The sequence below is a fragment of the Ambystoma mexicanum genome, chromosome 12 (assembly GCF_040938575.1).
Source record: "Ambystoma mexicanum isolate Mex_15411 chromosome 12, UKY_AmexF1_1, whole genome shotgun sequence".
In the NCBI taxonomy this organism is placed as follows: domain Eukaryota; kingdom Metazoa; phylum Chordata; class Amphibia; order Caudata; family Ambystomatidae; genus Ambystoma; species Ambystoma mexicanum.
Window position 1 is genome coordinate 1159802941 of NC_090936.1, and position 26599 is coordinate 1159829539.

Sequence of the window (26599 nt, forward strand, 5' to 3'; positions counted from 1 at the left end):
TATAGTCCCCTATGCCCAAGGACAAAGCCCATTTACATGGAAGAGAGGGAATGCGAAATCATTGACAGATTACACTGCTATTTCGAGAAACCTATTGGAAATGTGTGAACCTATGCTCTTATGTTAAACAGGTTTGGGGGATCATAAGATATTAAAGACCATAATTAATATCCCAGTGAAGTTGTTTATGCATGAACCGTAATTGGCTCTCAGAGGTTGATAGACAATCATTATCCAGCAAGTATACAAAGGGTTTTGCAAACAAGATACTTGGGATACAACCTAACTGATGTAAATTCCTAGGCAATGTGCAACAGAACCCTGAACATAAAAATAATTCATCTAATTTCGCAAATAAAAATGATATATATCAGAGATGCTAAATTTTCATTAGTCCCGGTTTTAGACTTCTACATTGTCAAAATAGAACCCATTATCTTGTATGGTTTAGAACTTTGCTTATTAGATCTATCAATAATGTTAAATAAAATACAAGGAAGAATCTGGAAGGAGGTGCTGGGCTTACCAAAAGCACTGCCCAACACGATGATTCTGCATGAACTGTGGTTTAATTCTTTATCAGCCAAATTTGTGTGGAGAATGTTGGTGAATTATGGGAAAATGATAAGTCCACCGGCTAACCCTTTTTTGCCAAAATGGTTGGGAAAGCCTCGGTAAAGAGTTATGTTACCAAAATGAACATGTATCTGAGATCGATTGCTAATGAATCAAAAGACTTGTATGAACGAGCAAACATAGTAAAAAGGAGGTGGATGAAGTACGATTGGGCAATAACTATTGAGCAGAAGGCACCTTATAAATCATATTTAGATATTACAGGTTTCAGTCAAACAATATCCAAGGATGCAATATTTGTTAATCTTTCCGTGCAGGAAAGCAAGAAAAGTATACTTAAGATTCAAGCTTGATCTCTTTCATACAAATGAAAGGACAAAGCATTGGACTAAGAGTAGTAATGCTGTACATAGTGATGGATGCAGATTTTGTGAAATAGAGACAAAACAAGAAAGACTGAAACAGCTTGTGATTTATTGTGAATTTTTTTAGGGCCTTCGAAGGATGTATCTTGCATCGTTCTTTAATACAGAACTTAACGTTTCAAGAGAAATGCTATGTGCACAGTGTATGTGGTGGACAAAGCAGATTCTGATTCTAGTACTAACCCGTTTCTTGAATACTCTGCAGGTCCATTTAGATGAAAAGGAATCGAAACAATGATGGGAACACTGTATGAGGTTTAGGATATAGAAGCAAATGAAATAAGATTACTGATATACTGTGTTCTGTAATACTATATCTGAAATTCATTTTTTTGCAAGTGTTAGTTATTGATATACTTATGAAGTCGAAGGCTTGACGAAAAAAACGCTAACAGAAATCACTAGCCAAACAACTGAGGACAATTAAGCTAACTAAATCAGCTAGTCCAAGGAGCAACTCACGTGGCGGTACATGTACTAGACGCAATATTCACCAACAAAAACTTCATCACCACGGCGCCACCAATACAGATCCTCTGGAGCGACCACCTCATCATCCCCTTTGTGATCACGGTTGCCACATCAAAAACCAAACAACCCGACAAACTTCTGACTATCATGAAAAGAAACTCGAAGACCATTAAAAATAGCATCCTCGTAGAACTACTCGAAACAAAAAAAACCACCTGCAACAACTCTGGATGGAGCTGACTTTGACAGAAAAACAGAACTACTGCACAAATGGATCACCCGAACAATAAACAAGATCTTCAAGGAAACGATCAGCACCATCCAACAAATCATACAAAGCAGACCAAGCAACTACAACATGAAACCTACCCAGCCATCCAAGGATTGCCAGAACAAACTCTGAAGCTTCCCCCAAACATCAGCAAAGACATTTGTAAAGCTGGTAAGCAATAGCAACAAAGCTGGATCCCCCATGGACCTCTGGCCCCCAGATATACACAAATCAATCCTCGCACAAGAAACACCCATGGAATACTACAGAAACCTTTTCAACCAATCACTTCCAACAGGGAAAGTACAGAGATGATTCAAATCGGCATACATCAAGCCGGTCCTCAAGGACACAGCAGGAATAGTGTAGTACCTCTCCGACTACATACCCATCTAAAACATCGCATACCCAGCGAAACTACTCAAAACATAAGTCTACAGAATAACACCAGAATTCATAGAAGAACACCACTTACTGCTGGATCAAGCACAAGCAGGCTTCAGACCAATGAGAGGAACGGAAACAGCACTTCTCTCAACTTGGGACAATCTAAAGACTAATGCAGACTCAGACAAAAGCACAGCTCTAATACTTTTGGATCTCTCTGCAGAATTTGACACAGTCAACCATGACATCCTAATTGGGAGATTGGAAGATATAGGAATCACTGGCCTAGCCCTACAATCTATAAAATCCTTCCTGACAAACAGAAAAGAAACTGTATGGATCAAACCTTTCAAATCAACCCCAAGAGAATCCACCTGTGGAGTACCACAAGGATCCTCCTTATCCTAATTGTTTTTCAACATATACCTGGCACCACTAATCAAGCTCATTAAACAACACAGCCTCACATGCTACAACTACACTGATGAGACAGATAATTTACAAAATACAAGATACACAGGAAGGAAACAACGCTGGAAGACTGCCTACAAGAACTCTACGGCTGAATGAACAAAGAGCCTCAAACTCAACCCGGGCAAAACAGAAATAATGATCATATCCAAAAGCAGGGAAAATAATCACTACATCCAATGGCCGACGGAACTTGGAACAGCACTGACTCCATCAATGATAAGAAACCTGGGAGTCTTGATGGACAACGAACTAACAGCCACAAGTAAACGCCATAATAAAGAAATGTTTCTTCCTCCTACACGCAATAAAAAGGATCCTATCATTCCTTTCTTTCACCCACAAAACACAGCATCATTGCACTCATGTCCAGAGTAGACTATGACAACATCCAATACATAGGAATGCCAGAATTACTGTTAAAGAAACTTTTGCGCATCCAAAATGCTGCAGCCAGAGACTCCTGCTCAAAATACCACAAAGGGAGCACATTACAACAGCGCTGAAAATGATATACTGGTTACCAATAAACCAGCAAATACCGTTTAATGTGCATAACGCACAGACCAATCCATGGCCAAGAGGCAGAGTTCCTAAATGAGAAAATGACCATCTACCGTCCGACAAGACCACTCAGATCAAGCAACGACATTCGCTTAGAAACAAAATCATACAATAAAAGAACATTCGGAGGATCATCTTTCTTTCACCTGGCAGCAGTAACCTGCTATGACCTACCAGAAAACATACACAACACAAGGGATCATTTGGAATACAGAAAAATACTCAAAACATGGCTCTTTGCTCCAAAACCAGAAGGAAACTACTAGGAAGCATGCACCTAACGAGAAACAAGAACCTTAAGGAGTAACCCATGACCTGAAGTTAATCTCCCCTAACTGGAGGGTGATGGGAGGACACCCCAATAACCCATGCCCAAATAGTAAACATAGGTAAGGACCCCCCTAAAGGTCGGGTAGGGGGTGACAAGAACTCTCTATCCCAATCATTGCCAACCCAGGGCAGGGAAGACGCCAACATCAGCCAGGTAGACATCCCCCTAGAGTAACACAGGAAAACAGCCACTCTTCAACACGCCCGCCAACTAATCGGACAAACTGCAATACCAAACACACAGGATAATCATAGATGTTAAGCACAGAAACGCAAAGACAAAGCAGTAAGGAAAACCTGCTAACCCAATTCTAAAACCTCAACTTTCTGCTTACACTTCCCATAGAGAAACTCACGTAACCACAACTCTGCACAGCAATACACACATACTTCACCACACTGCAACAAAAGACTAGCAACACAATCCCTCACATCAGCACAAGGGAAGTCGCACCGCGCTTAAGCTCAGCGAACAGTGCAAACCGAACTGAAGCTGCCAACAGGAAATCACAACTGTCAGGTTCCTTTTCCCACTACACCCTACTAACCTCCACACTATTCCCCTTTTTTCCCCCCACACCCTCCTTTTCAGATCTGCCACAGTGCCTGGGGACCACTCTGGTGGTGACGGTGCGTGATAAAAATACCTTTACCAAACACCTATAGTATGTTTTCTCCTGTGGATATTTAAAGACCACTGGAAGTTCAATGCTTTGGTTAACATGAAGTTTAGAAATTACTGTGGAAGAGAAACTGGGGTCTATACACAATCTTCTCTCTATGGATAAATGGGATAGGTTAATTCAATGACGACACCTGCAACTCACATCCTCTGCATATTTAAGGTATTGCAATTATTAGTGAAGATTTTACTTTCTGTTTCTTTCCCTCCATAAGACATCAGAGACTCTCTTCTTTCTGCTATTGTTTTGAACCTTTCCAGACTTCTGAAGGTAAGCGGAGTCGTTTTGCTCCACTTATCTTACTAAGCTACTCTGCTTTGGGGGCATTGATCAGTCTCTATGGCTAATAGTGCAGGAGCACTCAAAAGTTATTTGCTGATTTTTCCTGCAAACATCACCTTCTGTGATGTGCAGTAGGAACACTTTATAGCGTTTTCTTTTTATAGTCTTGTGCACTTTTGCATTTTACAGCTTAATGCCAAATGGAGTAGCATACTCTAAAAAGGCTGTACCACAAGATTTCCACCTGTCCATTGGCCATCTTCTCTTTTCACGTTCTTCTTGCCCTGCAGTAGCCAGACTTTCCATAAACGGTAATCCCTTTGCTGGAGAAAGCTTCAGCAAAGTGCCAGTCTTTGTGTGGCCAGATGTTAGGAGCTGGGTTTGTTTGGACTGTGAGAAACCTGCTGTTGTCTCACAGGCTAGTCCCTGGGGATCTGTTATCCAGGTGGCCAGGACACAGCCATCGCTTTTGGATCCAGTTCTGGGGGTGGACCAGTGCGGGAGGATCACCTGGATGAGGAGTCTTTGGGGAGTGGAAATGGGATGCTGAAGGGTGACACACGGTATCCCCTTTCTTCTAACACTTTTTCCCCATCCTACCAGGTAGGATACCTAGGAAATCAACCCCTCCCCTTTCCCAACACGAACACTTTCTCACAGACAGCCCACCGTGAGCGAAAACGGACTAACACCAGAGCTGTATACCTGACCTGTATCAACACCATGGTCAGGCTGTTCCATGTAGTAATGACCCAGCAAAAATGTCTGACAAAAAAGTCGTAACCCGTTCCCATGCATAATGTAACCATATATAATGTCGCCAATGGCTTTTCCCAGTGACGTTATGTATGGGGACATTATTACCCGATATCGGTCAGGCAAGATCAGGCAATTACGGATCATTACACACACCATTAAACTTCCCCACACGGATAACAGGCGGAGCACCCAAGCACACTCTGAGTGAGGCAAAACACACGAGGAGACAGCAGTTCCAAGATGGCAGTTTAATACAAGGAGAAAGACGGCAGAGAGGGTCGCAAGAAGGGAAGTACCCTTGAATTCTAAAGACCGTTACTTTCGTGAACCTTGGAAAGTAAGAAACTGAAGACCAGGAACGAAGGCTGATCAAACCTGTACTGTGTGTCGGAGGTACCCGGGGCTCTCCTGCGTCGATAACCCAGACAGGGAGGAGCGATTGCTGCCGTGCTTCTGTCCTTCGCTCCCACAATAAAGCGGCATCAGAAAAGACAGCACAGCCAGTGAGTCAGAAAGACGGATATCAAACCAGCTTGTGTTTCGAACCAAGGTTGCAAGCAGCAACTTTGTATAAAGAGAACTGTGTGAAAGGCATTTGCGATGATCGATGCAAATATAATTGAAAGCTGTCCATACTGATTGAACTGTTGGAAGGTCAAACAAAGATACTATATACAGTGTGGGCCGGACCCACGTGGGTGCTCATTCGAAAGTCTTTATTATGTATACAACCGATGCTTTATGTTGAAAAGGAGGATTGAGATTGAAGTGGTCATACAATGGATCAAGATAAACCCCTGTGTAAATTTGAAAGTCTTCGATCGTGTAAAGTGCATGGACATTGGTCAGAGCCCGGCTGAGGGGGAATAATTGATGTTAAAAGCATCTGATCCCGGCTGAGGAGGATCCAGGCTGGACTGTGAGTCACCAGAGAAAGAATTCTGTGATATTGCCAAGAAAGGGATCTGAGCCCGGAAGAGGGACACCGTACCGGTGGATACCAATGCAAGGAAAATAATATTTGTTTTGTACAGCCAGCCCTTTTGAGTTAAGAGACTTGCAAGAGGTAAAGAGGCCTGGACACTGAAGGGTCAGATTTATGGAAAAGTGAACTGTATGCTCGTGCCGCAGAAGCCAAAGTGTGTGCTTTGCTCAAGTATCCCATCTTGCCCCGTGCTGAAAACGTGGGGAAGGGAGGCCAACAGCCCGAGCATCCTGACATATCATTTGTGATACATTACCCCACATGTAAATTAGTGTTAAGGATTGGCAATAGGTTTTTTTGATAGGCCCTTTTTATTTGACAAGGCTCCACTAGGACTGCCTTATTATGATTTGATGGTCGTAGCTTGCTCCCATCTGTAGATTTAGGTTTAGATAGGCGTTCATCACACCCTTGTGAAAGTTTAATAAACACCCTGGAACTGTGGTTACTTGTGTGTCTTACTATTGCCACCATGCGTTCCTTACAGGACCCAGTCCAAATCACTGTCAAGCGTGTTTGTTGCGTTTGGCAGCTGCAGTGGCCAGAAGCTGTCCAGGATTGGACAGCCCATGTCAGTTTAAATGGTGTAGAGCCTTACCATTGGGCATCTGGGGCAACTCCAGCCCGGATCTTGGATAAAAGGAGCACTCCCGCAGTCTATCTGTTTTCACCAGAAGGGTAGTCTCTGGCATTTTGTTCAAGGGGACCCCACTGTTCGCCGCCTACATTGCATCCTGGGAGTCCCGGGAGGTCCTCGTCGGAATGGTGGTCCCGAATTCAGTGTGTTCTTAGTGTTCAGAATCTAGAACCTGGTCCATCAGGGCTAGACCAAGAACAGGCCGCCTGAAGAGACATCTGCACCTGTGACCTCCGAGCTCCCTCCAATTAAACTAAAGCATGAATACAGAAGGCACAGCGATTTTATGAACTTCTACTGTGATCTCTGAGTGAATTGGAGTACAGGCAGTGTATAAATATACCTGTTTCGGCCACCCCCATCTCCATAGGTTTCTATGGGCATGAAAATCTAGCCCCATCTCTCCCTTGCCTAGCCCTGAACAGTCATGTTTTAGTGTGCTATCCTCCCCCGGGTATCCCCAAAGGTGGTTTATTGGGAGAGGGTCTTTTAAAGACGCTTGTTTTTCTTGAACTTTGAAACACTTAAAATGACATGTTGGCTCACGCCAACACTTGTGCTAGCCTCCTGGAAGAACTTTATAAGGTTTGAACCTTATTCATAATGTTTTGTATGGCGTTTCCTAACCTCTTTCTTCTCAACCCATTAGTTTACTTACTTGCTTCTATTTGTTCATTCACTTGCTTTACTACACTTGCAGTACACTGAAGTGTTTCTAACCGCGGTTAAACATGAAGTGTTGGTGTTCTTAGCAGAGCACACCAAGGTGAAATATATATATATATCCAGAATAAATATTAATTTTTATACATTCTGCATAACTTTTATTATAAAGGGTGCTCTGTGCTTGCTTAACCAAAGCATTCACCACTCTCATGCCCTCCTAGGTCCAAGCCTTGCAGTTCAATCACACTACCCATATAGAGTTTGACTAGTAGATTGACCCTGCTCATCAGATTAGAGAGGCCTCTCAATCTGTCCACAGGGAGGATTCTGAAAATCCATCTTAACAGCAATTAAGAAGGTGACTTTTAATGTAAAATGCTCAGAAGTAGGAGCCTGAGAAGGACTGCATTACGATCACCATGAGCAGCTGTCTGGCTAGTTGTGCTTTAATTCTTATACTCCTCTTCATATAAACATTACTGGCAGGCACCCTTCAAAAAGACAAATTGTGATTTGATGTGGCATATCAAGCCAATGCAGTTAAATGAACTGGAAGATAAATGCTTATTGGCTAGGTAGATCACAAGGATCCATACTAAATTACTACTCGAGAAAAAAACTTAATTTGTACTCAGCAGTCTGCTGTGCCCTCTGCTGTATCCTCTTGCTCTACTCCTTTGATCCACTCAATAATAATAGGTAACTTTAATATGATATGATGGGTTATTTATAACGTGCTTAATACCCAGAGGTTTCTAAGCGCGGACCCAGGGATCACACCTGTGTTGCTCTGTGTCGTCTTGCTTCCAAGGCAAGCATGTTGCCCCTAAGCTATCCTCCCGAGCAACTTGTTCTCTCCACAACATCCCACACTCCTCTCTTTCATCTTCCCAACACATTTACATGGGATGGCTCTCTAGGCAACGCTGCTTCCTCTTCAAATTCCTAATTTATATATAAGTCTTCAGGGAGAGCTATAGTCCATCTCATAACCCTAATCTCCAACACCCGCCAAGGCCAACCCAACTGTAAATAACTGGAACAGGATTTGGAGGCTACAATGACAGACACCTTTCTCCAGGATTGGTAGGGCTTCTGTGCATCTATCCTCCATTTTCATTAATGAAGGATGCCATCACAAATCACTCAGCAACGAACGTCTGTAGCATTGGAAACAGTTGTGGCCAGCACAATTGTCCACATACCTCCACTGTGTTCTTGCAAAATTTAATATTTTGGGCTTCCTCATTTTCTTTCATGCCAAATGCGCAGAAAAAGCACATTCAGCATTTTATGTATTTTATTTTGGTGCTATAACGCCCAGTATGATCCATCTAGACAGAGTTTGTTTTGTGACTGCAAGTCCCAACTTGTGACCCGTGCACCCAACAAAATGTTGGTCATCCTGACTTAACTCGTCTTGGATCAAGTCTATGCAGCCTTTCCTCATCTTTGTAAGGATGGCAAGTTGGCTTGACTTTAACAACTACCTTATCCTTAAAAAAAGTAGTTTATGGAGGCTTACATGGTAAGGTCTGTAGTTCGCTCACCCTGCAGGCTGATGTGAACGCAACTAAAAGGATGGTCTTAAAGGTCTACAATCTTAATGGACACGAATGAAGTGGCTCAAAAGGAGCACACATAAGGAATTTTAGAACAAGTTTGAGGTCCCAAATCAGAACTTGAAATTGAGATGGAGGGAACACGTTGGTGAGTCCCTTTAGAAATTGTATGACTAACTGCATTTTAAGGTATGATACCTCCTTGGACGTGTGCTTGAAGATTGAAGGCGTTGCCAAATATCCTTTAATTGTCCCAATCTGGAACCCCAGATTTGCCAAATGTAACAGAAAAGACCACACCATAGGTGTAGTGCAGAGAGAAGGGTCTGCATCCTTTTCCCTGCACCAGCTGCAGAATTTGTTCCAATGGCAGCGGTACAAGGATTTTGTCGCTCGTCTTCTGGCCGATAGCGAAATCTCCATTTTGTCATCCAGGAGGTCCCAATCCTTATAGCTCAACTGCTTAAAAAAACATGCATGAAGGTTGAGTGTCTTCACCTGTGGATGGAGAACCCGACCCTCCTCTCGCGAGAGAATGTCCTCTCTTTGTGAAAGGCGTATTGGAGGGCAGATGGACATGTCCAGAAGGTCTGGTACCACGTCCTCCTGGCCCAATCCGGAGCAATTAGGATCATGGATTTCCAGAACTTTCTCAACCTCCTGATCATGTGAGGAATGACGGGGACTGGAAGAAACTTGTACAGGAGTGGAAACTCCCAGTTCACTACGAAGGTGTCCCCTACAGCTCCTCTTGGGGGAACTTCCCTGGAGCAGAACATTTCACACTTCCAGTTCACACTGGTCGTAAACAGATCCACTTGCAGGGTTCCTCAAAGGATGAAGATCTCTTGAAGGACTTCCCGAGCTAGTTGCCACTCGTGGGAGATTGTGCTCTGCCTGCTCAGAGCGTCCGCCACCGTGTTTTCTTCTTCTAGGTCAGGCTTGTCCAACCTTTTTGAATGTGGGGCCGAAGCATTAACTTTGTGTCACCCAGAGGGCCGGCGAGCCAAAAGTCAACAACCTCACCCAAAGCAGTATATTAAAAAGCGATATTGTGTGACCTTTGGCACAATAGCATCACAGGCAGTGATAGCCATGCAGTCCCAAGGATAGCTTTTGGTGTCATAGGCAGTGATCAAAGGTTTTTTGCATGTGATTTCTTTCAGTGTCTATGTGTTAATATTTTTCTGAAATAGTGGGGGCGACCGAGCGTAGCGAGGGAGCTACAAGGTTCTAGGGAGGGTTTGGGGGGGTTCCCCCCCAAGAATTTTTTTTCAAATATGGGGTTGAAATGGTGCATTTTACAGCAGAAAAGGTGACCAAAAAGCCATAAGTGTACAATCAGTTCTAAAAGGGGAACATGAAAATTCCATGTCACCAACAGCAGAAAAGAACATTTTACAACACAACACATTTTAATGATCAATGTGTCCACAGTGTAAGACAGCACTGTCACTGATGTAACACATTGTCATGCTGGTTGTACCCAAAATATGCCTCTGTAGCAACATGTCTATGCTGGCTGTTCCCAATGTAGGCCAGCATTGTCCTGTTCAAAGCATGATTGATGCTGCCTGAGCATGTGCAGTGTGCCCAATACATATGGCAGCTTATCTCTGTAATACACATTACTTCTGTGGTGATGAAAGAAGCATAATTCAATTCAACAGATAAAATGTGGAAAAGCGATCACCCAAAGGTGAACCTAATTGAAGAAACGCAATGTGAGCACAATCTAAAAGTATGCAACCTAGCAGGCCTAGTGCACACTTTACCTTTTCTTTCACCAATAAATTGGGGGGGAGAGCGCGAACGCAGTCCCCCACTACCAGAAATAATGCAGTCGTGTATCCCGCATTTGGGAACATAGCAGGGGTCAGCAAATCCGATGTGCAATGGGTAAGCCTCACCCTGGGAGATCTGCCCTTGAGATCACATTCTCCCCTGCCAGCTAAGTATGAGTTGCATGCAAGAGGGCAGGGGTTGGGTCAGTTCTGGGAAGCCCCGCTAAGCGAGGGTGAGAAGGCAGGCCCTGACCCAGCCCCAACCCCCCAATCCCCGGAAGCTCTGAGCGTCTGCAGAGCTGCCTGTCCCGCGTGTAGGGGGAAGCTCCAGCAGGCAGAGCCCAGCAGAAGAGCAGATTGTAGCACAGTTCCTTTCTCCCATCAGGTGCTGCTCGGCCCGAGATTTGTATAAATAGCAGGATGGCTTGAGCAGGCCTGTTGCAGTCTGCCCACTGGCCTGTCAGCCCCACACGGGCCCATGGCCCTCCTGAGTGTAGCTGCTCAGCGCTGGCCCCATTCACACCATCATAATCATCCTGGACCTCGACGCTCCACCACCCCTGAGTCTCAGAGTTCTGCTCAATGACAATGCTGAAGCTTTGACATCTTTGCCGTAACCATATGCCGTGTTGTGTCAGCCGAGCCTGCACAGCGCCAAAGGCAAGTATAGGCTGCCCTCAGACTGCGCTACCAAAAGAGTGAAAATAAGTTATACCTGTTGAGCTTGCCTGTTTCACTTTTATGATTGGGATCACTGCTGCATGGGTATTAAGCGCCTTATAAATAACCTATCATACCACTCGTATTTTCTCCAGAGCTGCAGCAACTATTCGAAGTGTACTCCGATCCATTTTGTGAACAAACTCAATCCACTAACAAACGAAAACTTTGGTTCCCATTGATTTGGATTTGGATTTTGTTTCCTTTCTATACATTTCTGGAGAGCATTTTTTGAAAGGTTGTTCTTGAGTGTGTAGATTATTTGCTATTGCCCACTTTTGGCGAATGGCAATTTCGACAAAACATTTTTTTGCCGCAGAGGAAAGCTATTGTCCCCAACCATGCCAGGTGCATATTTGGTGTGAAGCTGCTGTGAGGACCAAGGCCACACCTGCTGCATGAACTCTGAAACCAGGATCCTGCTCACTGCAGGTGCTCTCTGGTGAACTTCCTGGCATGGAAGTGCAGAACAAAGGACCCACCTTGCCTCTAGAGACTCTGGACAGGGTCTCCCAGCAGCCCAGAAGTTAAGGCACAGTGCTCATCAAAATGCTTGTGAGCTACGTTGACCCAGACCTCGCCTGCCTGGCCCTGCCCAAGTTTATTTGTGTTACTTGCCACTGCTGCGTGCTGAACCACACCATGCGTTGGACACAGTCACCCAGTTCCCCAACCCAAAGCTCTGTCACCGTCTCCCGATAGTGTTGAGCCACGAGTGAAAAGAACAAAAGGTTTTTGAAATGGCCCTGTTGCTTATGTACACCTTAAATAACCCTGTTCACTTTTAAGCCACCCGTCTCTACCTTTTTAAAGCCATTGTCATAAGGTTTGCTGCTGAAATCTTTGCCTGTGCACCTCGGTCTACAAACCTGTAGTGCCCCTCTATTTTCAAGTCTTCGTTCCCTGGGTTTTCCCTTACAGGGGTGCACCAGTAGTATTTTATTATTTGTGTACATTTTTGTTATTAGAGTAAAAGGTAATATATTTTTTTTAGAAACGTGGTTTTACATTCTTTTACTTTGGTTCAGCATACCATTGTTAGTATTTCTGCTGTACCTGGTCATCCCCTGTACTAGAGAATAAAGCCTGTTGTACTGTTTTTAGTAGTTTTGTTATTCGGATAGTGAAGAAAACTAAATGAGTAGCAATGGCAGTAACGTAAACATGTTGTAGTATGGAGGCATAGGGACAGCAGGGTGGATTCTCTGATCGGCCTCCTGATTGACGAACGCAAGCTCCCCTTAGCATCTTTGATGGAAACTCTCCAAAAGACCGCGAGCAAAGGGGGCGCCATTTTACAATCGTTTGGCGAGAGGTCCGTTGTTTTCCTTTAGAAGCCATAATGCATTTCAAGACAGATGCCTGGCTTCAAGGGAGTCTAGTTGAGCTGCTAGGGTTCAGATTTTTGGGGAGGGAGAGGGGGATCAGGCGCTACTCTCCTGCTTTTTAGATTAAATGCTTTCTCATGAGGTAGACACATCTGTTTGCCATTAGTTAACATGGCTAATTATATTTTGTATGGTGCTTCAGATTTGATGTTATTTGACTATGTTGTAGAACACTTTCATGAGGATTGGCTCGGTATGTGCTTTGTTAAAAACTTTATATAAAATATTTAAATACAATGAGAAAAAACACGGAAAATGTCAAATATATAATATTTTTGTACTAAAATGTTAAGAAACAAACGTAGCTGTTTAACAGAAGGATCCGAAGTGAATCTGTACAACCAAGGCCTATCGAAAGATTTCAAACTGAATTAGCAATCCTGCTAGTAACCCATTCCTATATGGATAGTGCCGTTCTGATCCTTAATTTATGCACTTACATTCAATGGTAGTCTTTTGTGTGTTTAGACATAAAAAGAGAATACATGTCCTAGAGTCTAGGACATGTATTCTCTTTTTATGTCTAAACACACATTTGTCTTGTTCTTTTATGTGTCCCGAATAGAGCACAGAGTAGTTTTGCGCACAGGCACATTTAAAAAAAAAAAAAAAAAAAAATTTTTTTTTTTTTTTTTTTTTTTTTTTTACACACACTCGAGCATTGTCCAACATACGGCCTGGCGGGCCACATAAAATGGCTTGGCGGGCCGCATTGTGGCCCGCGGGCCGTACGTTGGACAACCTTGTTCTAGGTGAACTGCCGATATGGAGATTCCTTCTTGTATTGCCCAGAACCAGAGCTGCATCGCTTCTCTGCACAGTGGTAGTGAACCTAGGCCTCCTCTCTTGTTGAGGCAGTAAATGGCCACTGTGTTGTCTGTCATTATCAGGACATTCTTTCCCAGTACAGAGGGCACAAAGCCCTTGAGCGCTAGTCTGATTTCGCTCAGCTCCAAAAAGTCGATGTGTAGTATGGACTCCGATGGGGACTAACGACCACGGACTGTCAGATCGTTGGCGTGGGCCATGGTTGCCAAAAAGGTTCCCGCTTCAGAATGTTGTCCTTGCAGGCCCACCACAGGAGATCCTGTTGCGACCCTGATCGGAACCTGAAGTAGGTCTGACATTTTGCCTGGGAATTGAGACCACTGCATCCTGAGAGCCCATTGGAGGGACCATCTGCAGAATGTGTTGAGCCCTCATCTCAGGTGGCAAGGCTTTTCCCAAGGATGCATCCAGTACTGCTCCAATGTATTGGAGTCTTTGAGATGGTATCATGTGGGACATCTTATAATTGAGGGGGAAGCCCAGTCTGTGGAAAGAGTAGCAGGTTATGCTGAGATGGAGAATGGGCCCTGATCAGCCAATCATCCAGGTAGGGGAAGACATAAATCCCCCATCTCCTGAGACTTGCTGCCACCACTGCCATCAACTTGGAGAAAATCCTCGGGGTGGAGGTCAGCCTGAATGGCAGAACTCGCAACTGATAATGAGAACAGCCAATGGCGAACCTCAGGTACTTTGTGCGCGTGATGGGTTGGCACATGAAAGTAAGCATCCTGAAGATCTATTGACACCATCCAGTACTGAGCTGGAGGGCCTGAAGGATCTGAGAAAGTGTGACCATCTTGAACTTCTTGAACTTGTTCAAGTAACTCAAGTCTAAGATGGGTCTCAATTTGCTATCCTTTTTGGGGATTAGGAAATAAATAGAATACCACCCTTTGTTCCTCTCGGTTACAGGTACTGGTTCTATAGCACCTTTCTCTAGCAGGCTCAGAATTTCAGGCATAAGGAACGAATCCGGAACTTTGAACGAGTGGCTCCCCGGTGGATGATCCTGAGGCCTTCTTAAAAAGGGGAGGCAGTACACCTGGGCTACTGTTTTCAATGCCCACGCATCTGAAGTAATACTTCACCATTCTTGCAGATGCTGTGAGAGTCTGCTTCCCAACAGGGTCTTGTGGGATAAGGCCTCCGAGAGGTTTTGAGGCGGCTGAAGCGGGGGGTGATGGTAAAGAAGCCGTTGCTTGGGCAGACTTGGCACCCCTCCCTTGTCCACCATAAGGGAATCTTCTTTGGCCCCTTTTACTTGCCAATCCTCTCACTCTTCCAACTGAGGGATAGAAACAAAAGGACCTACCCCTCCAAGATGATCCACTGGGGTGAGATGGATGTGGCTGTGTGATAGCACCAAGGGATTTGGCTGTCGCCTTTGAGGTGTGCAGATTTTCTAGGCTTTCGTCAGCCTTGCTGCCAAACAGCTGGGTGCCGTCAAAGGGCATATTTAGGAGCCTGGTCTGCATATCCGGTGCAAACCCCAACTTCAACCACGCAAACCTGCGTATCACTGTGCTCGCTGCCATGGCTCTGCCAATACTGTCAGCAGAGTCCAGTCCTGACTGAAGCAACTCACACATAGCCTCCTTTCTGTCTCTTACAATGTTCAGGAAGCCGTCTCTTTCTTCCTCTTCGGGAATATGCTCAGCTGCCATGGTTATACAGTCCCACAGGGTGAACGTAAATTTAGCTAGGACACAAGTGGCATTTGCAGGTTTAAGAGCCATGCTCCCGGGCAGAAAATACTTTCCTTGTCCAAGTATTGAAATGTTTATCATCCCTGTCTGGCGGAATGCTCGATATCCCGATTGTTTAGAGGTAGAAGTGGCAGTCTGAACTACCAGGCTTTCTGGCGTAGGATGTTTAGACAAATAGTCAGGATCGCTACTGGACGGCCTGTACTTTCTGGTGGTGTTCTTATTCACCACTTGACTTGACCCGGGTGTCGCCCAGTTTGCTTTTACCATTTTTTTCAGGGCAATATGGAAAGGAAATACTGGATCCTTCTGAGGACCCTTATAAAGGATATCGGTCAGGTCACCTTGCTTGAATAGAGGAGCAGGCCTTCCCCATCCTACAAATTCAATTACCCTAGACATAAGATGTCTGTAGGGGGCATCTGCATGTGCTGCCGGTCCAGTTAGCCAAATTCAAGTTCTGGTGACCCGTCAATGCCACTAGCTTATTGAAGGTTTTCATACAAAACTTGAAGCCTCTACTCTGAGATCAGGCCTTCTGGCACATTAGGCATACTGAACTCTAAACAAAAAGGAGGGATATCTGGGTCCGATGGTTCATGTTCTTCATAGATTGAAGACAAAAACTTGAAGAAATCCTTCCTATGTAAAGGTTTGAATGATTTTTCAACCTCCTTAGTGACAATAGCTGGTTTAGTGGGCAAAGGTGACGGTTTCGGTATCAATGGCTTCGACGGTTTTGAAGACTTTATCGAAGCCCTCAAGGGGCTTGATCGCCAACTCGATAAGCTCTCGTGGGGTTTCTGGCCTGAATCCCAGGCTTGAAGATGTGCAGGATTTTGTCTTAGCCCTTTCCTCGTCAGCCTTCAAGGGCACGACAGGAGCATAGCCTTTGGTCTTCTCTTTCGAGGGGGTCGAGGCCTCCTTCTCGAAAACGTTCAAAAGTTCTGTCTGAATGCCTGCCAGCCATTCAGCAAGAGTCGACGATTTGGTAGGGCAAGATTTTGGTCTCTCAGGAGAAGAACCAGAAAAGGAGGTAGATGGTGACAGTTAGCGGTTTCCTGCTCCACACCAAGACACCACAGGCACACTCGACGAGATTCCCCGAGCAACATCTTGGTGCCGCAATCATAGCATTTTTTTAAACCAGTCTTCAGGGTTGATGGTGTCGATGGCAAGGCCAATGTTTTTTAAAGTATGGCACTGTTCTAACTGGAACCGAAGTGTGCTGTAATTATCTCGAAGCGTTAGCCATCGCGGAACAGAACTGAAGCTAACGGGCGCTGTGTGTGCTATATGTACCAGTGATGATGTCCACATCGAGACAGAGGCCCTCGAGGGACATCAAGCCGACCGCATCGACACAGTGCCCTCTGCAGAAATTTTTTTTTTTCCGAAGCAGCTCAAGCTGGTGACGAATATATCAAAAGATGAGTAATAGGTGGGAGGACACAATCCATTCGAAATTTGTATTTTTCCCACTTGAAATGGAAGACACCTGAAACCACATTGCACTGCCTTGAGAAATGTTTCAAACTTTCTTGTTTTTTTAGCTCCTTCTTGGAATGGTTGTCACAATGGACTATTAATTACTGATTTGCCATCCCAACAGGTTACAAGCCAGTAGATAGATCCTGTGTGCATCAATATCCCATTATCAGATTCAGGTCACCTTGTTGGGCCTGGCACCTGGTTCTGAAATATATGCAACAATGGGCTCTGGATTTTTTTTTCTCCATATGCCTCTTGGTAAGCTGGCAATCATGATGGAGCTTTTACCATTTCGAATGTTGATGGAGCTGGGGCAAACCTGACCATTTCCTGAAAGACCGGTTTGTTTTCACATGGATCCTGAAACAAACATCAGCTTATTTCCCTTTTTGCTTCAGAAACCCCTTTTGTGTGTGGTTTGTCCCAGCAATATTACTTAAACAGAACGGAAATGACAATAAGTGGATACACTTTGCCAGCTTCACTGAGTCCTAGAGACCCGGGTCCTCTATTGTGATATCACCTGGGATCAGGGAGATTATGAAATAGGCAGCATTGGCTCATTCCTTGAAAAAGGTTGAAAGCAGAACGTTTCTTGTGGGATGAGAGTAAGGGCAGTGTTAGAAGCCAATTGGGCATCTACCTCCGCTTTCTGCACAGTTTACTGTATGCTGATGAATCTAGTCTCTCTGATCACTAAATGGGTTGAACGCTTAGGTCCTCATACATGCATAATCTATATGGAGTGCCTTGAAAGAAAGTCATACTTATATGACCAAAACAGAGAAAACAATTGACTCCAGTCTTTCCCCTTTATGGCTGAAGATGCCCTTCCTACCTGCTGATCATGGTTTTCAGTTCCTTGTTTCCTCATGAAGTCCTTCTGGAGGTTTTGGGGAGAAGTTAAAGCAGAGGATGTCTGCCATCTTAGAATACCTGTGAAGATGTTGAAGGATCTACATGTTCGTTTTACAGTTTTAACGAGCAGAAAGAAAGAGAGAGAGAGAGACACACAGACAGAGAGAGACCCAGAGACAGAGACCCAGAGACAGAGACCCAGAGACAGAGACCCAGAGACAGAGACCCAGAGACCGAGAGACCCAGAGACCGAGAGACCCAGAGACCGAGAGACCCAGAGACCGAGAGACCCAGAGACAGAGAGGCAGAGACAGAGAGGCAGAGAGGCAGAGACCGAGAGGCAGAGACCGAGAGGCAGAGACCGAGAGGCAGAGACCGAGACCCATAGACCGAGAGGCAGAGACCGAGACCCATAGACCGAGAGGCAGAGACCGAGACCCATAGACCGAGAGGCAGAGAGGCAGAGACAGAGACCGAGAGGCAGAGACAGAGACCGAGAGGCAGAGACACAGAGACCGAGAGGCAGAGACACAGAGACCGATAGACAGAGACAGACCTATAGACCCAGAGACAGAGACCCATAGGCCGGCCGAGACCCAGAGACCGACAGAGAGGCAGAGACCGACAGAGAGGCAGAGACCGACAGAGAGGCAGAGACCGACAGAGAGGCAGAGACCGACAGAGAGGCAGAGACCGACAGAGAGGCAGAGACCGCCAGAGAGGCAGAGACCGCCAGAGAGGCAGAGACCGACAGAGAGGCAGAGACCGACAGAGAGGCAGAGACCGACAGAGAGGCAGAGACCGACAGAGAGGCAGAGACCGACAGAGAGGCAGAGAGAGGAAGAGAGACAGAGAGGAAGAGACAGAGAGGAATAGACAGACAGAGAAGGCCCGGGAGAGCGAGAAAGAGGGAAAGAGAGAGCTAGATAGAGAGTGTGTGCATTTCTAAATTTATGTACATTGGCTGGTTATGCAGCTATAATTCGTTTTCAGCTTCTGGTTTGGCACATTGATGAGGTATGCATCTTATTCTGCATATTCGTGTGGTTTATACAATTGCTACTCCATTGCACCGCTCAAAATATCTGCAAGGAGTCAGATGCATCGGATACCTGGAGAATGGGGAATTTAAGCGATTGTGGACAAAGTTGAACAAGTTTCCTCATCCTGCCATGTTACTTTGGAGTTAGGCTCCAGTAAACTGATGCCACTTCATTACATCACCCCTGCCTCCCTGCAGCACTTCTGTATAGCTCCAAGGTGAAGTAGGTATATTTGCTTGTATCAAGGCTTCCCTGAAATGCCACATGACCACATTCTCTGTTACACATAGACTGCTGGGCCACGAAGGCCACACGCAGGACGAATACACCATCTGCAAGATGTTCTTTACATATACTCACTGACATTTGGCAGGTAACATGAAGTCTGCCACATATCAAACAGCAATAATTTAAAAGAATGCACTTATTAATGAATTACTTTCAAACGAGCTGTTAACGGGGTAACATACGCCTTTCAAGCATATCTTAAAGGTCAATGTCGATCAGTAATTCATAGGGTCACTTCTATCCCCCCTTCTTAAATATCAAAATTACCCTGATCGCTCAAGGAAAGGCGCATAGGTCCCTGTGACTTATTAATGCTCATTGAAAAGGCTAAATGTATCAGATAGAATGAGAGGCATGCACAGTATAAGAACAGTATCTAAGTTCCATCGATCACACAGGCCTCTATGATGTGTCTTTGTAGACATGTAATCACCAACCTTGCTCCGTTGCACAGTCCCCGTGATGGCATAAGATTGTGTAGTTGCATAATTACAGAACCTCCTTCCAGTTTTAGCTTGTGAGGAGGCATTCACCCTACAACATTTTGCTCTTTAGTGACTGAAACGTTGATGCGGTAATTAACTGTTAATTGACATTGTAACCGCTGTGCCCTGTGTGAAGAGAAGTAGAACCGTGCTATTCTGTTTGAAGAAATGATAGCTGTTGTTGAAGTCGCTGCACTCTGACATTTGGACAGCAGAGGGCAACATAACACTAATAAATTGCATCAGCGGAGTACGAAAACATACCTTAGTAATGTAATATATATATTTTTTTATTGTACAATACCAAGCCCAAAATCGCCAATAATGATGACCCTAGATTTATCATCTCATTTGATGCTGCCTCTAACTACATTTGGAAATTTGTTGAGAAACATTGGCGCGTCCTCACCTTAGATAGTGATCTCGGTTCTGTTTTGTCCAATCGTCCCACTATGACGTACAAACGTGTCCCCCTCTCTCAGAGACAAACTTGTATCCAGTTTTTTGTCTCCGGTAGAGAAAAAGGTATCTTCTATGACATGGCTCTCAACCTCTTCAATGAGGTTTACAAAATGCATGAAATGCAAAGCATGTGCCCATGCCACTGTGCTCAAATCTTTTATTCATCCTGTCACCAAAATTAATCAAAAGATCAAGTATTCCATTAACTGTGACACCACCTTTGTCGTATATGTCCTCTCATGCCCTTGCATGAGACAGTACATTGGGAGTACTACGTGCAAACTGAAGCTGAGAATCCTACAACATCTCAGAGCCATTAAGAACTCTGATCCAGCGTACCCCATGGCTAAACATTTTAAACAAGACCACGACAATGATGTGAAATTATTAACTTTTTTTTGGAGTGGCACATGTACCTGCTCATCCGAGCGGTGGGGACCATGTCATAAAATTAAGACAACTTGAAACTAGATTCATTCTAGATTTTGATACCAAGTATCCAAAGGGCCACAATGTTGACGAGGAATTATATACCTTTCTGGGCACTTAATTTGAATTCTTGCCTTCCTCGCCACTCTGTTACTGCTCTGTCTCTTTCCTTAGGCCTTTTTTTTCCGATTATTCTCTGATTTTATGTCCATTTCGGACGTTGATTTGCTGTTTTTGGATGTTTTTCTTTTTTTCTTTTTGTCTTATGTTCTGGAGATAATTTCTTTCCTTTTTACTTGAATCTTAATTTGGATTTTTTTATACTTTGGCTGTTCACTTTAGTACCTATGGGGAGGTCTACATCATCATCATCAAATTCTTTCCTTCTAATTGGTTTTAACTCGGGGTCCTTCCATTGCTGCGGTCTGGTGTACTGTTGTTGCCTTGCTGTATTCAGATGGTTAGTTCTTATTTTAGCTTCAAATTTTACAATCTGTGCAATGATTTGTGATTATGGGCTGTACATTGTTACAAGTGCATTTTAATTGTTATTTTGGTTTTCCTAATATTTACATTTGTGTTTTGTGTCTTGTTCTAGTTGCTTATGCACTTGCACTTTAATATGGCCATGCGACCATGAGGCCATATCTACTATTTGTAGTTGCCAATATACTGGTGCCTTAATGCGTGGATAAAGGTACAGTCATACTGGCAGTTAGCTAGGTGGGCTCTGTAATTGCCTATTTGGCATTTGCCTCCAATTGCACCTTATTAATTGCTTTAAGCTCTAGCTGCTGTTGCACTTGCACTTTATTATGGCCATGTCATCTTGAGGCCATTTCTCATTACTGCCATGCCACTGCCGATGTATGTGTACCTTAATACTTGCTGAAAGGCACAGCCATGGATGCACTTGCACTTTACCTTGGCTTTAACATCATGAGGCCGTTTTAATATTCGGATGCCTTTTTATTTCGCACTTGTTTAGCCTGTATCTCATTTATTTCCATTTACAAGTACATTTTACCTATTCACTGATTCGATTATGAGAGCTATTACCATTGTTGAATTTTGGAAGTGTTGTTGATGAAATGTGTAGGTGCCATCATTCCTTACTTTGCTGATGATGCGGTTTGCTTCCACTCCATTACCACATTGCAGAGTCATTATTTTGGGTTTCTTAACTGGTTTCAATTTTGCATTTACCTTTTAGCTTTATTGATGCAATGTTTTAGTAGAGTCTGTAACGTGGGGTTAATATTATTATTCCCCTCTCTATTATGAGCCTGACCCTCTGTATGCACTATGCACTTTAGTCCTTTTGGACCATTGTCCCTACACACAGCCGGTATGCAACTTTCATGCTCGTCCGTTGTACTCCTTGGCTGGCGGTATACATGTCATCTATGCCAGTGTTTATATCCCTCACAGGCATGCCCAGCACTTCCCGACTGCAAGGCGTCAGCGCTGCACTCCTGGTTTTATCTGCAGTCACTGTACAGCAGTGTGGTTCTATTGATTAATATTGTGCGTGCATGAATTATTGCTTTGCAGGTATTGCTATTTATATTTGACTGCATGTATGTTTATCCACTCTGACTGCGCTTTCATGCTCATTCTTTTTGCCACTGGGGCTTTAATTCCAAATTGAAAAATGTGTTAACATTTGCAGTATTATCTTCATGTCATATTTCCGTTACACTTATATATTCATATATATTTGTATAGGTATGATCCAATTGTCCATTGTGACTATGCATCACTTTCCTGTTTTCCTATTCATGCACGCATTTTACCACACTCTATAATGGCCGCCAGCATTTTTCTTCTTTAGCCATGGACCCACGAGCTAATCAACATAGTAATAGGACTATAGTCCATTCCTCCCCCTTTGCTACGTGATCAAGCGCTTGGTGGAGCGCGAAATGCGTTGTGTACAGGTCGTGTACCATGGTGTCCTGCCTCTGTGTGTCTTTGTGTGGTTGCTGATTGTACCATTATTTTTTTGTACAATCCTTTTATTTCTATGGAAACATTAAAATATTTCCGTTTTTCAACACGGTGTTTCCTTGCTTTTTGTCTGTGTTTTGGAGTCTGCTGCAATTGCTGCTGTGCCTGCGGGAGTGCGGCCCGCCTTTCCTCCTTATTTTGGATATATATATACATATATATATGTATATTATGGGTGACTCATGAGCAAGTACAACAAATGAAGCCACTGGTATTTCCCTTAAATAACGAATGTATTCAAAAGAGACACACACCTATTGTCATTTACAATGGTTAAATCTAACATGCTCAACCACCCATCACATTAGACATAATCCTGTACATAATATGCAAAAGTAATCACTCTGTTAGATGAAGTAGTATCACCTTTGATTTGTTTCTGGTATTTTTGCAGTTCTGGTGCTAGAAGTCCACTGAATGGTCCAAGGCAGCCAACAGCATTAGCTATAACATCTTCGTCATCCAAGTCATTTTCCTCATCGCTATCTCTGGCTTTTCCCAGTCTACTACAAAAGAAAAATGCATAGGATTTAAACTGAAATTACTGCGGACAAACAAAATTAGCCAAAATGGTAATGCAATTTCTGATAAACTACAATAAATGCCATGCAGGGGATGACCATTTGGTGTACAATTTAAAAATTATTTGACACATAGGGAACATAGACAAAAAGTGCAGAGCCATATCAAAAATAAATGTGGGTTCAATGATTAATGAGAATATGATATGATATGGCATTTGTAACGTGCCTATACACAAGTGTGTCAAGGCGCGACGAGGCAAGGAAGGAGGAACAGACAGAGACAATGATCTTATTAGGCCAAGTGACATTGCGATTGCACAAGCGCACGGGGGGGGAGAGAGAAAAGTGCCTGGGGAAAGAGGAGGGGTCAGTGCTGTACATGGGATCAAAACAATAACGAGAAGTGTGGCCAGCAGGTAGCAGGTCCAAGTTTAAGTGCAGACAGCAGGTGTCCAAAAGTGCAGGTAGGGGGACTGTAGTGTTACAGTACAGACCCAAGTGCAAGGGTTGCCGGGAGGCAGTGCGGGTGTGCAACTGGGCGGGCAGGGACATGGGCCCGAAATCAGAGGGTAGCCAGATGACCAGTGCAATATCAGACAGGAGATCAGCAGGTGAAAGCAAGAGAGAAGGCAGAAGCAAAGAGGAAGGTCTTGAGGTGCTTACGGAACAGGAGATGGTTCTTAAGTTTCAGCAGGGAGGCTGTTCCAGAGGGAGGCCCCAGCCGAAGAAAGATCTACCAGCAACTCATTGCTTGGAGAAGCGACTGACCCTGAGGAAGTTGGAGGTGGAGGAGTGAAGAGCTCGAGTAGGAATGCATTTACGAAGAGAGAGTTGGAGGTATTGAGGACCCAGAAGGCCTTGTGGACAATGCACAGGCTCTTGAACTGGGAGCCAATGCAGAGATTTCAGTGCTGGAGAGATACGATCCCTGGGCTTGAGGACAGAGACAAGTCACGCAGTCCTGTTCTGGGTGAGTTGCAGAGAGCGTAGAGTAGAAGCAGCCAGATTAATAAAGAGGCTGTTGCAGTAGTCCAGCCCTATAGAGAACCAGAGTTCTAGAGACAGTGAGCTTCTGGTGGAAGGAGAAGAAAGGAAGAATACCTCTAAGGAGGTGCAGTTGGTAGTTTGACTTATTAGAGATGTCAGAGATGTGAGGAGAAAAGGAGGGTGTGGAGTCGAAGATGACCCCGAGGTTCTTAGCCTCACATGTGGGAGCAGGAAGAGAGCCAATGGAGGCCGGCCAGAGAGTAACAGGAAAGGCGGGTGCAGGTAATGAGGAGAATCTATGTCTTACTGGCATTAAGGTAGGGATCGTTTGCGGCACTCCACTCCCGGATAGCAGACAGTCAGAGATGAGGGATGGAGACGAGGTGGCAGAGGGCAACCTGAAAACAAGCTGAGCGTCATCCGCATAGCACTGAAAGGTGGAGCAGAGAGCGGCAATGCGGTGGGCGAGAGGTGCCAGGTATTGGTTGTACAGCCATGGAGAGGTTAGACCCCTGGGGAACACCACATGTAAGGAGAGATGGAGGAAAGGAAGGACCCAAGTTGGACCTAGGAGGGTCGATCAGAGAGGAAGGAGGTCAGCCAGGCCAGGGCCTGATCGGTGATACCCAGGTTATCATGGAGACGACTGAGCAGGATGGCATGTTTGGCCATGTCAAAGGCAGAAGAGAGATCGAGTAAGATGAGGACAGACGGTAGATTAGAATCAAGGTTAGAGAGCAGATCTTCGCGGATGTTCAGGAGAGCAGTTTCCGTGGTTCTGGCTGCTCTGACGCCAGACTGAGGGTCATGGAGACAACCAACAGATTCAGTGTGAAGATTAAGCTGGGAGATGACCAGCTTTTACAGGAGCTTGTCCAGGAAAGGAGTGATGGAGTTGGGGCGATAGTTAGCCAGGCAGGAGGCGTCGGCTGACGGTTTCTTGAGAAGAGGGTGCACAAGAGAGTGCTTCAGGGGGGGGGAAGAGTTGTTGCAGAAGTCAGCCAGGGCAGGAGCAAGGGCGTAAATGTGGTCCTTGATGTTTTTGGAAGAACAGGGAAGAACCGGTTTTGACTAGGCTTTCATAGACCGGACTTGTCTAGAAACCTTGTTAGGGGAGAACATCGGAAAGGAAGAGAGGAGAGGTGGCCACAGGGGGGCCAGAGGAGAGAATAGAGGGAGGAGGAGAGGATGGGAGTGTGGACAGGATGTCCTGGGTTTTAGCGATTAAATGAGAAGCCAGGGCCGTGCAGAGGGCCTGGGAGGGGACAGGAGAGGTAGAGACTGCAGCAGGATTGGCCAGCTCCTTGCAGATTTTAAAGAGTTTGGCCGAGTTGTTAGATGCCGCAGAGAAGCAGGCTTGGATGTGGGCTCTCTTCTTAGTGCAGAGAGAGAGCCGGTATTGTCTTTGGAACAGGCGGCAGGCCAGTTTGTCAGAGGATGTACAAGAAGCTAGCCATTTCCTCTCAGCCACTCTGCACTAGCTTTTAAGGGTGACGAGGTCAGAGTCATACCAGGAGTTGCACTTGGCTTTGGACTTCAAGCAGATCCTCATGACAGGGGCAAGAACTGTTCAGGAGAATTCTCATAAATGTGCCAATTCCTCCCAACTTAGAGCCCTCTAGCTCTTTTGCTAAACTTTGGGACTTTGAAATGTTTAATTCTGTTTTCTGTGTTTATTTTCTTTGGTTATGGAGGCATCATCTTTTCATGTGTGTCACACAGCACCCTCAGTGCAGTGGCACATGGAAACCGTTTTAGGCTTTTCCAAGGTTTAAATACCTTCTCTGGGATGAACTACTGTTTCCCAGAGTAAGTAAAGTGAAATTGACTTTGCTAGTTTTTTTAAAATTCCTAGACCCAGCACACCCTATTTTACAATAGAGTGTGGGAGGGGTTACTTAGTATCCCCTGTGTCTAGATACTCATGTAGCAGTCAAATGCTACCCTTTCCTCTCAGAATGGCTGGTGGCAGTGGTTTTACAACAAACTACCATGATTTTTCCCAACCGCGAACACAGGTAGCGTTAAATCGTGGGAGCCATGTTTTTCAAGATGGAGTCTAGCCTCCTTGGTTTAAAGGGGACCCAGTCTTCTTTTTTCGCCATTTCCTTTTGGAAAGGTCCTTCTAGTGTTTGTTTTTGTGCACCAAACTAGGTTTGGTCCCTTTGCTCCTTCGCCTTTGGCAGGCTTCAGGCGTGAAGACCGCCTCTTGCGCCCGAGTGTCTGGGGTGGGCAGGAAGTGAGGGAGGTGCCTGAAACTCCCTGTGCTTATTCTCCTAGGAGACCCAAATGCACTCTGTGATGATTGGCCGGCTGACTGTCCGGCAAGGACAGCCACCCTGCTGGGCTGGAATGAATGGGAGAGAACTGAATAAAAAGGAGAGTCTCTTGGTTTGGAAGGCAGAGTCGACCACTGGAACAAAAAGAACCGAATACGAGCTGGAAGAGGACGGCTGCTGCAACTCCTGGACAGTTGGTTTGCCCAGTGAAGCCCTGCTGCAGGTCCGAATCCCCAAGTTCATCT

At 44.8% G+C, this 26599-nt stretch overlaps 1 protein-coding gene and 1 non-coding gene across 6 annotated transcripts in view; both read right to left on the reverse strand.

Annotated features, from left to right (window-relative positions):
• The window catches only part of TBC1D30 (TBC1 domain family member 30), a 956754-nt gene that overhangs the window by 149485 nt on the left and 780670 nt on the right, over nucleotides 1-26599 (reverse strand). For 4 of the 5 annotated variants that reach the window (XM_069629762.1, XM_069629764.1, XM_069629765.1 and 1 more), the window contains one exon: nucleotides 22931-23070. In XM_069629762.1, coding sequence (XP_069485863.1) covers nucleotides 22931-23070 — 140 coding nt within the window. The remainder of the gene's footprint in view (nucleotides 1-22930; nucleotides 23071-26599) is intronic. The other variant, XM_069629763.1, reaches the window with a different exon arrangement.
• LOC138514778 (U1 spliceosomal RNA) lies at nucleotides 10867-11028 on the reverse strand. Its single transcript, XR_011281932.1, has one exon. It is a non-coding gene; the product is annotated as a U1 spliceosomal RNA (small nuclear RNA).